This window comes from Trichoderma reesei (assembly GCF_000167675.1).
Source record: "Trichoderma reesei QM6a unplaced genomic scaffold TRIREscaffold_1, whole genome shotgun sequence".
Lineage (NCBI taxonomy): Eukaryota > Fungi > Ascomycota > Sordariomycetes > Hypocreales > Hypocreaceae > Trichoderma > Trichoderma reesei.
The window spans coordinates 1,876,958-1,888,666 of record NW_006711148.1 but is presented as its reverse complement, the minus strand read 5'-3'; the positions used below and the strand labels follow the sequence as shown (position 1 = coordinate 1,888,666).

The 11,709-nt window shown below is 52.2% G+C and overlaps 3 protein-coding genes across 3 annotated transcripts; 2 read left to right on the top strand and 1 right to left on the bottom strand.

Moving 5' to 3' along the window:
* Positions 1-18: 18 nt before the first annotated feature.
* TRIREDRAFT_42063 (uncharacterized protein) lies at positions 19-597 on the bottom strand (the record flags this gene model as incomplete). Its single annotated transcript, XM_006960985.1, has 1 exon — positions 19-597. A coding segment is annotated over one exon (579 nt), but the record flags the coding sequence as incomplete, so codon positions are not given.
* Positions 598-2,864: 2,267 nt separating this feature from the next.
* Positions 2,865-4,055, top strand: TRIREDRAFT_102876 (uncharacterized protein; the record flags this gene model as incomplete). The annotated part of the gene is made up of 4 exons (XM_006961666.1): positions 2,865-3,056; positions 3,117-3,319; positions 3,380-3,594; positions 3,682-4,055. The coding sequence occupies 4 exons, from the start codon at positions 2,865-2,867 to the stop codon at positions 4,053-4,055; spliced, it is 984 nt and encodes a 327-aa protein (XP_006961728.1).
* A 5,229-nt stretch (positions 4,056-9,284) lies between these two features.
* Positions 9,285-11,084, top strand: TRIREDRAFT_53503 (uncharacterized protein; the record flags this gene model as incomplete). The annotated part of the gene is made up of 3 exons (XM_006961665.1): positions 9,285-9,503; positions 9,568-9,679; positions 9,739-11,084. 3 exons carry the CDS (start codon positions 9,285-9,287, stop codon positions 11,082-11,084), a joined length of 1,677 nt encoding a protein of 558 aa, XP_006961727.1.
* Between the last annotated feature and the right edge of the window lie 625 nt (positions 11,085-11,709).

Genomic DNA, 11,709 nt, shown 5'->3' with positions numbered 1-11,709 from the left:
GGGCTCTCCTCATTGCCTCTTTGCAAGCTCGGCCCAGACCCTCGACATCCACGCAGAGATCAACACGTCTCTCTGAACAGCACCCATCATGGCGCTGACGACCAACGTCATCAGACCGTCTACGTCCACCTCTCGCGCAATCAGCTGGCCCTCTGCATCGCTCCATTCAAACCGAACGCTGTTGTCCTTCACAGGGAGCGCCGAAAATAGCACATCTCGACGCACTAACCGACGGTCCAGCGCATGCGTGGCGCGCAGTATGCGATAGCCCTTGGCAGAAGACAACCTCCTCGGCCGAAAGGTCTCCAGCCCAAACGCATAGGGGCTCTGCCGGGACGTGGGTTCCGCGTGGTACGCAAAGGTCGGGCCCGTCACTCCCGTGGGATGCTTCAGGTCATATATGTGCCTCTTGCGCGCCGCCAGCTGGGCCACGCCGTCGCGCCGCTTGATGGAGTACTCGAGCCTCTCGATGCGCACATTCCGATCCGAGTCCTTGAGAAATCCCACCGAATGGGAGAGCTCGTACAGCGGCGGAGCTCCCGGATCTGCGGAGTGAATGAAGCGGCCGGCGACGTAGAAGGTCGTTGGCGAGAAGACTCCCTCTTGCAGGCCGGGCTGGAACACGTTGGCCTGTTGGCTCGATTCTTGGTACGAAGGCGGATCCTCCTCCATGGATGCATTTATAGGAATAGTTTGTCTTGGCGATGACGGAGCTTGAAGTCGCCCCTGCGAGCGGACACGAGGGATTCCCAAGGGTCGGTTGTCTCGGTGGCTACAGTGCCTTGAGGATGACGGGGTGAAGGCCTGGACTGTGCGGTTTTGCTGGTCCCGGCGATGCATTACACCGAGTGACGTGGATTGTCTCTCATCCGGTTCTGATTCGCAGCTTCGGATTCAAGCTTGTCCGCACGCAAACTACGCCTATAAGCGCTTACAAAGGCGTTCATTGGCTTCGGCAGCTATTGGTGGTGATGGTTGAAAGAGAGCTTCATGTTCAGTGGGATGGCATCACACCTTGCCGTTAGCGAGTTGCGAGCTATGCAAGCTTGGCAAGCTCCCGCACATTCCGGGATTTATACGGAGATGCGCCAACGATGCCATCGTGGGACCTGATCGGGATTTGGGACGACCAACGGCGCTATCAACCCCCAAGGCACGACTGTCTTGACAAAACACATCCGTCGTCACTCGCGATCTACTTTGGAGCTTCCAGAAAAGACTTCGTACCTATGAGATAACAGGACCTAGATAAGCTTATTCTGCGGATATTCTTACCCGCGCGGTGTCGCACTCAGGCATCGAACATGACAAAGCTAGGGAGGTCCCTTGTCTGCACGCCATATCCGAACGGGAGACGTCCTTAAAAGGCATTCTCGAGTATACAAGTCGAGTCAGAGACAAAACACACCTTGGTGGTGAGCGGTGAGATGCCAGTCCCTGGTAATCTCAGGGTGCGGTACCCAGTCGAGCAGTTGGCCCCGGTGAAGGAAGAAACGAGGGTCAGCAACAATAAGCAGCGGGCGTCCATCCGCATACGATTGATCTGCACCGACTACAGGGGTTACTGACTTCGTCTGGAGGTCGGACTCTTGGCATGCTGCTCTCATGGCTATGCGAGGCACATTGACCTCGGTGATTGGTTGGGTTGCTTTCAAGAACAATCCTCAATGATCCTCTCATGGGTCTGTAAGGCTGTTGATGCTTAACACTTTCTTGGATATTACGACAGACATCCACAGGATCGGGGCCCTGACACTCCTACAAGGTATATGTTTTGCGAGTGTGAAGCGACAGCCCCTTTCAGCGATGTGCAGGATTGTACTGGGAGTGCAGATTCAGTCTCTAGGGAATAACTCGGAGGTGCCCAAGCTTCGAGGCCTTCTCTCCAACTGTTCACATGTCGTCAACGGCAACTTACAGCACGAGAACTGCAACAACAAAGACAATGGATGACGTTTTTTTCGAACGTGATACGGAGCTCTGCTACCTTGCCCTTTCTCCAGCAATCACATCGCTCTCGACGCTCTACGCATGGCGCAATTGCCCCTTCATTACTCATATTGCAGCCGATGAGCATGACCAAGTGGTGTCGTCCCCTTCAAGACTCAACATGCCTCAATCACCCTGATTCACAATAATTTGTCGTCCTTGACGGAGAGCTGCAGAATAGAGCTGCACGACTGTTTGCATAGCCACTCACAGGTGGCCTGCGCTTTGCTACGCAACACTGCCATGTGCCGGACTCCACCACCTTACTCAGTCCCTAGAGGAACAGTTGGGTATAGCTGCACATGATTCCCTTGTTATATCCATACTGGAGGGACGAGGGTGTCCCAATGGAGTAGCTGATCATCTCTCTATGCCCCCTTGATTCGCAGCAACATGCCAAAAGCTAAACCGCGTATGGTAATCACAGGTATCCCCGTTACCTCGCGGTTGCTGAGAGCATACACAACTACAATCGGGTTTGATGAGGCTCATGATTGCCTGCGAGCTGTCGGAATTGCCACCACGGCGGCATGCGTAGCGGGTGGTATTCATGGATGCAAGCAGACATATTACTAAAGAGTTTGCCTCCCCTGGTTGCTGTCACCTGGAAGCTTGCTTGAACAGGGGTAAAGTGTGTGTTTGGCCGGCCAGTTCAAGGGCATCTGGACTACACAGCATGATCTCTGCCGGTTGAACAGCAAAGTCCTGTTGACTTCCGCAAGAGGGAGGGTAAGCAGCATGGAGACGGGCATGCGAACTGAGCATATATACCGAGCGTGTGCCAACAGCGTCACGGCACTTTGACACTGCTTTACTTCGCCTCTCATCCGGCTCTTTTCCAGAGACTCTCAACGCCAGTCCACAACTTCACAATCATGCCGCTCATTACGACACCCAGAGGCCTTCGGTACTACCGCTTCAGTGACCGCACAAAAAGGATATGGCAGTACAGGCTTGAAAACGGGAACTGGCTGAGGCTGCCCAAGCCGATCCGGATTGCTGAAGGGTATGAGGACCAGTATACCTTTGGCATCAGCCACTTTAGCGACCCTCTAAAGGAACCAGTGGTGAGTAGCATACCGTTTCCATATTCTTTGACAATTCGAAACTTATAGCCAACCCATTAGGTCACCTTTCTCGCCGGCGGTCGAAACGAGTCCATGCTCGAGTTTCAGTGGGCCATAGACGACAATGATGCCAGTCAAGTCGCTATCCCGGACTCTGTCCGAAAACTGGCGAATGGGAACGTTGCACCTGTTTTGCTCGATCCATCTCCAGCTCTTGATGCCCCTCCTAGTATCTGGGGTAAGCAATGGGCGTTTCTAACGGGGTAAGATGGAGTTGGATTTCCCCCTGGATGGCATGTTAGTGAGGCTGATTGTGGAAGCAGTGGTTCGAATAAGTTCTCGCCTGTGGAACTTGAACGTGCTACACCGGCTGGCTGTTGGGAGGGAAGAGAGATACGAGACAAGAAGCTTTTTGCACCTTCGAAAGTGGCTGCTTGTGTCAATTTCACGGGATTACACCTGTTTATGCCTGGCATTTATGACGGTCGCTATGGACTGATGAAGGCCTCTCGGTCCTTGGACAGTGAAGAATACACAGGTACATCCAACAGAGTTCTGCTCACTGCCATTATATGCTCTACCCAAGGCTTGTTGTACAAATGCTCACTTACTGACCGCTTGCCAGTCGACGTTTACCTCAATGTCCCCGACGAAGCAGGCATCATCATTGATGCAGCCTTGGCAGCAGCTTCATGGAACGAAGAACCGCGCGTCTTTGTCCTGACCCGCCAGAAGGATAGCCCTGTTCGACATGTACAAGAATGCGTGTACGATGTCGATGAGAAAGCCATGGCACTCCGGCAGCTGACCGAGTATGACGGCTGGGTTGGTGTAGGCATAGATGGGCAAAATGTCGTCGTTGCGTATGAGGATCGGGATGAGTATGGGATTAATCTCAAGACGCTTGTCTGGGATGAAGAGGAGGAGTGGTGTGATGGACCGGATATTGATCGGTGGGAGGGCGCGAATGGGGGTTCCTTGAGGGAGATGGAGGAATGAGCATTGAAGGGAATGCAGTTGGGAAATGGTTCCGATATGGCATATAGTGATGCGCTTACCGATATTGTACGTGAGGCCATTATCATCAGTTTCTTTTTCGGGCTACCTTGAAAAAACGACGCAGTAGCTTGGGAGGCATTCGTCGTCACGTACATCATATGGCAGTTTATATCACGCTTATGTCCTCCCATACATGAACGAAGAATCGATCGATGATATATTGTCCGACCAGACAGCGTAACAACGGATGGCGGTAATCCAGGCAGCGTCTCTAAGTACTTCACGCTCAATTAGAGACTGTGATTAAGCCAGGAAGGCCTTGGAACTATACTATGACATGGCCGATGTTTGGGCGTAGGGTATGCACTTCAAAGGGGGGCCGTTTCAGTATCGAGTGTTTGAGAACGTATCTAGGTGATTTGATGTACATGAAGCGCCTCGAATTAATCTTACTCTCCCATCGGGGTGACAGATCATGAACGGCCCTGACTTGGAATAGGAAGAGATACGTTGTATCAAATGTTCTTGTTCCATGAACCGCATGCTGCTTGACAGAGTCTCAGCGGTAGTTGCCCGAATCTTGCCTACCTGTAGCGAGAGTCCTCACAAAGCAGCTCAGCTAACCTCACTCCAATGCGCTTAGACCTGCCGAAATACTCTCGTTGTATGTCACTGATAACGACATCACTCAGCCAAAGGAGAGGTGGACCAAGTACACCAAGATGACGGGTGAGGGGAAGCAATCCCCGGTTGCATAAGTACCATATCTACAAGGGCCTCCATTCGATGATCATCTTCTGTAAGACGAATAGTCACAGCAGGATTCTCATCAGTAACCTAGTATAAGCGTAATAATTGTTCGGCGTCGCCGAAATAATGTCACGTACTCCATTGCCATTCTATTCGTGTGTAGGTGAAAAGGGTGCGAATCCATCCAGCGCGCTATCATCATCGTGATTGAGGCGCTTAAGCAACTCGTGAGCTTAGACATCCTAGAAGTTACTCGGGCCAATCCATCGTGAGCAATGCTTCACCTGAGATTAATTCTAAACTCCGGGCAGATAAGCTTTGGGCTGCAGTCATCTGCAAACTTGGGTGTCTCGCAGCCCAAATAAGTGGCTATGTATTCGGTCTCACACGTACTAGCAGACTTTATTGGTGTAGTCTGACAACGAAGGATCGTGATACCTATGTAGCCAGGGAGACGCTTGTCAAGAGCAAAGCTGCCGATAAATCAGTCTGCGAGCTCTGAGACCTGCGTCCTGGCTTTGCTTACCTTGAGCAAAAAGGCCCTCCTGCGCCCTGCGGATGAGACAAGGAGGCCTTGAGCCAGGGTTTGTTGGGATGCATGCCTAGATAGTTGCATCTATATGCACAGAGGCTCTTTGTTGCGATATGCTTCAAGCCCTCAGACCAGCATGGCGATGTTGCATTTGTGCTTATACAGGGGCTCTTGATATCTCTATATACTGGGAAAGGGCCACATCATCTACCTATGTTCAGATGTCACACGATGGACGAAGATGTCAATAAAGATGATGCTATTGTCTCAAGAGCTCCTAGAATATGTATTGTGCCTCTAAGCAGCATTGAAAGGCGAGGAGAATAAAGAGAGGCATCCAGCCACTCGCCAACAAAGGCGATCTGGATCTACATATCCGGGCTCTCCTCCTGTATAAACAGACACATTTCTCCCTGCATCTAGCTTCAGCAGCTATGTATGCTTCTTAAGTGCGCTTTCACCGGGAGTAAGAATGTTATCTCCTTGTTACCCAAGGCCAAGAGTCGGGTAGTCACTCCACACATCTTGCATCGTTGGTCCATTTCAGCTTCTTCTCTCCCCCCTTCATGGACGTATTGTACTAAATCCAACTGAACGACACATGTATGCTCCACGAAGAGGGATACACAACTTATCCTACAGACGGACCATGTATCTGTCAACGACTCATTTCACATAGTGTTGTCATAGCAGCGGAGTTTCACACCCCGCGGCAGAAGACGCAATACTGTACAATGCCGAGTGCCCTACAACACCATCTCCCACCTCCTTCTACATGCCCCCATCGGAGTTACGGACTCCCTCTATTGCGAATGATTGCTAATAATATAGCCATGGAAATTCCCAAAGACGAGCTCAACATGACCTCGCTTTGCATGAACCAATTTTTCCCCGCAAAGTGGCAACATGGCATCAAAGACATCCTCCTCCCCCCCCCCCTTTGTCCCAACCATCACCACCGCTAACAAAACTCACTTCCACCCGCATCTCCCCTTTACGTGGATACTCACTCCCGGGGGCTGGAGCAAACAAAGTTCCCCGACATTGCGTCAGTCTAAAACAGATGTAGGGAGTCCGATGCAGATAACGTCTTCGTTGAGCTACTGCTGGCTGATGCACCGCAGCTGATCCGGCTGTGAATGAACGCCACATGCTCATTGTTTGATGGCAACAACAGACATAGTAGCATCCTATAAGAAAGAAAAAACAAGCGAGGATGTAGCAGAGGGGGGCACGTATACGCTGCACGTTTGTTACTTTCTCGAGCTTTCATCATGTGATGGTTTCATCTGTCCGGGGTGCAGTGACATGCCTGCCCCTTATCATGTAAAGCATAGCTACCTAATACTAGTACCAGAAAACCATCGAGGACAGAGACACTCGAAGCGAATGTGTGACACGAGACAAATCAAAAGTCCATCATCCCGCATAGGTAGGTAGGTACTTACCTACATCTCATCCAGCGTCCAATCCTTCTCTCAAAGCTGACTGCGCTTCCTTCAAGCCCACAGACTCTCCCATCTGCATCTCCTCAAGCACATCAATGCCCAGCGGAATCCCGCCCTTCTTGCGGAATTATATCCTACTAATACCTACCCTTCCGTGCTCTTCTTTCGAGATCCTTGACAACAATAGCAGATCATCAAGAAGAAACAGCTCACAAGGGTGTCGAGATAGCTAAGGTAACGCCTTTCTGACTGACTGACTACCTACCTAGTAGTAGTATGTTATGTTAGGTACTACTGCAATCCTCATTCCTCTCGGGAGCGCATCTTGTCGTCATGACGTCCAATCATCAGGTCCTCACCATCTCACCTTGCGGGCGGACATTTGCAAACTCCGCCGAAAACGATAAAACGAGGCTTACAAACGCCATCCAAAGCCACCCGCAACCGTTTCGTTCCTCGTCCTTCTCAAAAAGCCACTAGAAGAAAATCTGATGGAGCTTTTTTTCATTATTATTAATCTTATTTATCATTTTAATCTTTATTAAATCCACCTAGGCAGCGAATTGCTTCAATGAATTAAGAGAATACAGCGTGAGGAACCTTGAAGTAACTGGAAGCCTAGGCATGTAAGTCGCTTGTTGTCGCACTCCGGTTCAATATTTCATCCGCTCGCTTCCGTTTGGTCGAAACCGTAAAATCGAAGCTGGTGGAAATAACTAAACTTGCAGCGTGCTTCGTCAACTCTTTGGGTCTCGGAGTCCTAATTCCGTGATCCGAAAGCCTCTCGGACAAAGATCACGACTAGGCTACCGCTAGTAGCACGATGCTTCATCTTATTAGCTACATACATACATAGAAGCAGTGATACTGTACAGTATTACCGTCCTGTAGGAGAGCCCGGCGGGAACAGGGGGTGGGGTTCCATGATTATACGGTAAGCTGCGTGCGGTAGGAGAATTACATAGTCAATATGCGAGTGGATGGGTGGAGGGGTGGCCTTGTTTGGCTGGCTGGCTGCTGGTGGTGGTGATTCGGCTGCGCCAGTTGTACACGTACAAGCATCTCCAGCATGATGGGACCAGCAGGGCGGTTGAGCAGAGATTTCGTGCGGCTAGTGACTCACCGGGGCCTCGACACGATGCCTGTTGGAGTCAAGGCCGGATCCTTGGCGAAGCTTGTTGAGAGGGCCTTGATCCATCGTTTTGGCCGTGTCATTATTTCGACGTTAAGCGTTATGTTATGCTCGCCCGTTGTCTTCTTCTACTACCTGTTTTTGTCTTTGGATCCGGGCTGACTCGCACTATGATAATACATCTCCATCAGTAAGTAATATTATAGTCTAGGCTGCCAGCAAGAGTAAATTAAATACCTTGGTCGGAGGACAAAGGACAACAAGCACAGAGCATTTAATCTGCACGTGCGAGAGTGTTGGCCGAGTTGGGTATGCGCACATGCCTGATGCAAGGGACGCAACCCAATGTCACCTCAACAACAACTGGCTCTGAATAGATGCAGCCGTGGCTTCATACATACCTGCTTCCACGTACGTACATTATCTTGATCATCATCATCATCATCAGAAACAGCGTTTCAAAGACTCGGCGTTTGCTTCGTGTCCGAGCATCGTATGGAAACAGCGTTATCGCGTAACCCTCTAGAATCTTCATCCGAGCCACTCTCCCCACCGAGCCATAACGCAAAACCATCATGTTACTACTCGTACTGTGATACTGTACATGCCTCTCTGACGCTGGCGGCGGGCTTGCAAATCCACTCCGTCACTCCGTCATTCTCCTCCAGAGCCTAGCCATGCGTAAGGCGGCCAACCAGGAGTCGACGATTCTGGCTCACACGCCGCGACCATGAGCTTAATTCCTTTTGGTGTCCGCGTCCAGTTGTCAGCATTGCGAATCTTGTGCCAACCCCTGCGGACTTTGGAGTTTAAGCGTAAAGTGTCCGAGCCAGAGATGGGCTGCAATACTAACAACACTTGACTTGCATTACGCCACGGAGCGGGTCTGCAAGGCTAAAGAATGCTGAGATACGAGCGTTATGGCTGCTGCTTGTTTGTTTGTGTGACCCATAGGGGGGGGGGGGGGGGGGGGGGGGGGGTGTGAGTGTACCAAAGGGCAAGGTACAGGCTGCCGGAGTGACCCAGGCGCCAGCGGACATGGAATCCGCCTCGATGGAGGAGATGGAGGTTGTCTGCTTTGATAGTACGGATACCACAAAAGGCAATGTGGTACCTTGTCGCATGCCGGCATGGTATATATAGAATGGACGAGGGCCAGGATGCTGTGATGGAGCAAGCCTCGACACCTTGTCAACCCAGCTGCCGCTCGCCTACTACTACTAAGTAGCAGTGCAACCCTGATCTTGATCTGATATCGCAAGAGACAGGCCCCCCCAGTCGCAATGGCAGACCTGCATCGGAATTCCCAGACCCCTGAAGGGCTACATGCTGCTATAGCCTCGACGGGCACGACTCTCAGAGAGGATATGGACAGCAAAACTCCCGTGCCCAGCATAGGAGACAACTACGATGGCCTCGATGAGAAGCAGGAGGATAGGCCAGCAGACGAGAAGCGAGAGGAGACGACCGTCGACTCGCCGGTTCCGAATGAAGAGCTGGCCGACGACGAATACCCTTCGGGGATCAAGATGTTCTTCATCGTGCTCGCTCTGGTGCTGAGCGTCTTTCTCCTGAGTCTCGATATGGTGAGTTTGCATCCTTTCAAGGAATTTGAGATGTAGAAGCTAACACCTGGGTTTTCCTTGGCAGACAATCGTGGCAACCGCCATTCCCAAGATCACCGACGAATTCAAGGGCCTCGACAAGGCCGGCTGGTATGGTGCCGCCTTCTTCATGACCGTCGGCGCGTTTCAATCGACATGTAAGTCATCCGGTCTTCTGCATCAGCGCGGCATTCCAATACTAACACACTTCTTCCAGGGGGCAAGGCGTACAAGTACTTTCCGCTCAAGGCCACCTTCCTCACCTCCATCATCATCTTCGAGCTCGGCTCCGTCATCTGCGGCGCCGCCCCCAACGCCGAGGCCCTCATCACCGGCCGAGCCATCGCTGGTCTCGGTGCTGCGGGCATCGGCGCCGGTGCCTACACCATCATTGCCTTTTCCGCGCCGCCCAAGAAGCGCCCTGCTTTCACGGGCATCATCGGAGCTTCCTATGGTTTCGCCAGCGTCATCGGACCGCTGCTGGGAGGAGCGTTCACCGACCACGTCAGCTGGCGATGGTGTTTCTACATCAACTTGCCCATCGGCGGTGTCTCGGCAGCCATCATCTTCGTCTTCTTCCAGACCCCTCGAAATGCGGTCCCCGTCAAGGCGACTATGCTTGAGAAGATCCGGCAGATGGATCCCCTCGGTGTGATCCTGATGATGGGAGCCACCATCAGCTTCATCCTGGCCGTCCAGTATGGTGGCATCGCGCACCCCTGGGACTCCTCCGTCGTCATTGGCCTGCTGGTCGGCTTCGTCCTCATCATCGGTGCCTGGGCGTTCGTGCAGTGGTACCAGGGCGACTACTCCATGGTGCCTCCCAAGTTGTTCGCCAAGCGCACCAACCTCGTCATGTCTCTCGTTGCTTTCATCCAGGCCGGTGGCTTCTTTGCTGCCATCTACTACATCCCCATCTACTTCCAGTCCGTCCACGGCACCAACCCGACCATGAGCGGCGTCCGCAACCTGCCCTTCATCATTGCCGTCTCCTTTTCCACCGTTGCAAGTGGCATGCTTGTCAGTGCTACCGGATGGTACCAGCCTCTTCTGCTCGGCGGAACATCCGTCGCCACCATCGGAGCCGGTCTCTTGTATACGCTGGGCAGACACACATCAACTGGCAAATGGATTGGGTACCAGATCGTCGCGGGAGCTGGCTGGGGCACCGCCTTTCAGATCCCCATGATTGCTGTGCAGGCCTTGTCCGACCCCAAGGACCTCGCCTCTGCCACCGGCATGCTTCTCTTCTTCCAGGGTCTGGGCGGAGCTTTCCTCGTGTCTGGAGCCCAGTCAGCCTTCATCAACACCATGGTCAAGAACGTTCTCCAGCACGCCCCCCAGGTCAGCGAGGCGATGCTCGTCTTGACTGGCGCAACTGAGATCCGCAACAAGTTCCCCGTGGACCAGCAGCCATTTGTCATTGACGGTTACATGGCCGGCCTCAGGGTTGTGTTTGCCATGTGCGTGGCTTGCACAGGATTGGCCACTTTGATCGGCCTCGGAATGCGGTGGCAGAGGCTCAACCCGGACGCCCTCAAGAACGCCGGAGGAGCGGCATAGATGGTTCGATGCCGGTTTACTTCACATCATCTCGTCACGATACATGTCACATAGACACAATTCGCACTCGTCATCCTCGACAAAGTCTGACAAGGCCGGGCCGGGTTGAGGACATGATGAGCGACAAGATTGCATTGCAGGCGTTAATTTGCGTGTTTGGGTTTTATGGATGCAGCGGGATTCCATGCTGTTTTGCGTAATAATTGGCGGAGCGTAGACATGACACATGGGGGATTTGTATTTTGTGTATACCATATAGATCATAATTGTTGCAAAGAGAAATCACAACTTACCTATCTTGCGCAGTCTTGTGTCCTTGGGCAATGCTGTACGCGTGTTGGACCGTGATGCATGAAGCGGGTAGATAGTCAGCTTACTTGAGCTGTTTGGCCGGAGAATGAGAGAAAATGATGCCGAGCTGCGGAGTGCGATGACTGGTTTGCGGTGTATTACATGTAATATATCGAAATGGCGGCAATGAGACGAGGCTGCTGCGCCCGTTGATGGCAGGCAATGATTCAGGTCTTTGTGCCCTGGTCTCGCACATGTAGGATTGTAGCAAGAATATGGAGACGGATGAAGAGCAGAAAGCGAACAGAGGTCGAAGACTTGATGCTTGTTTCCG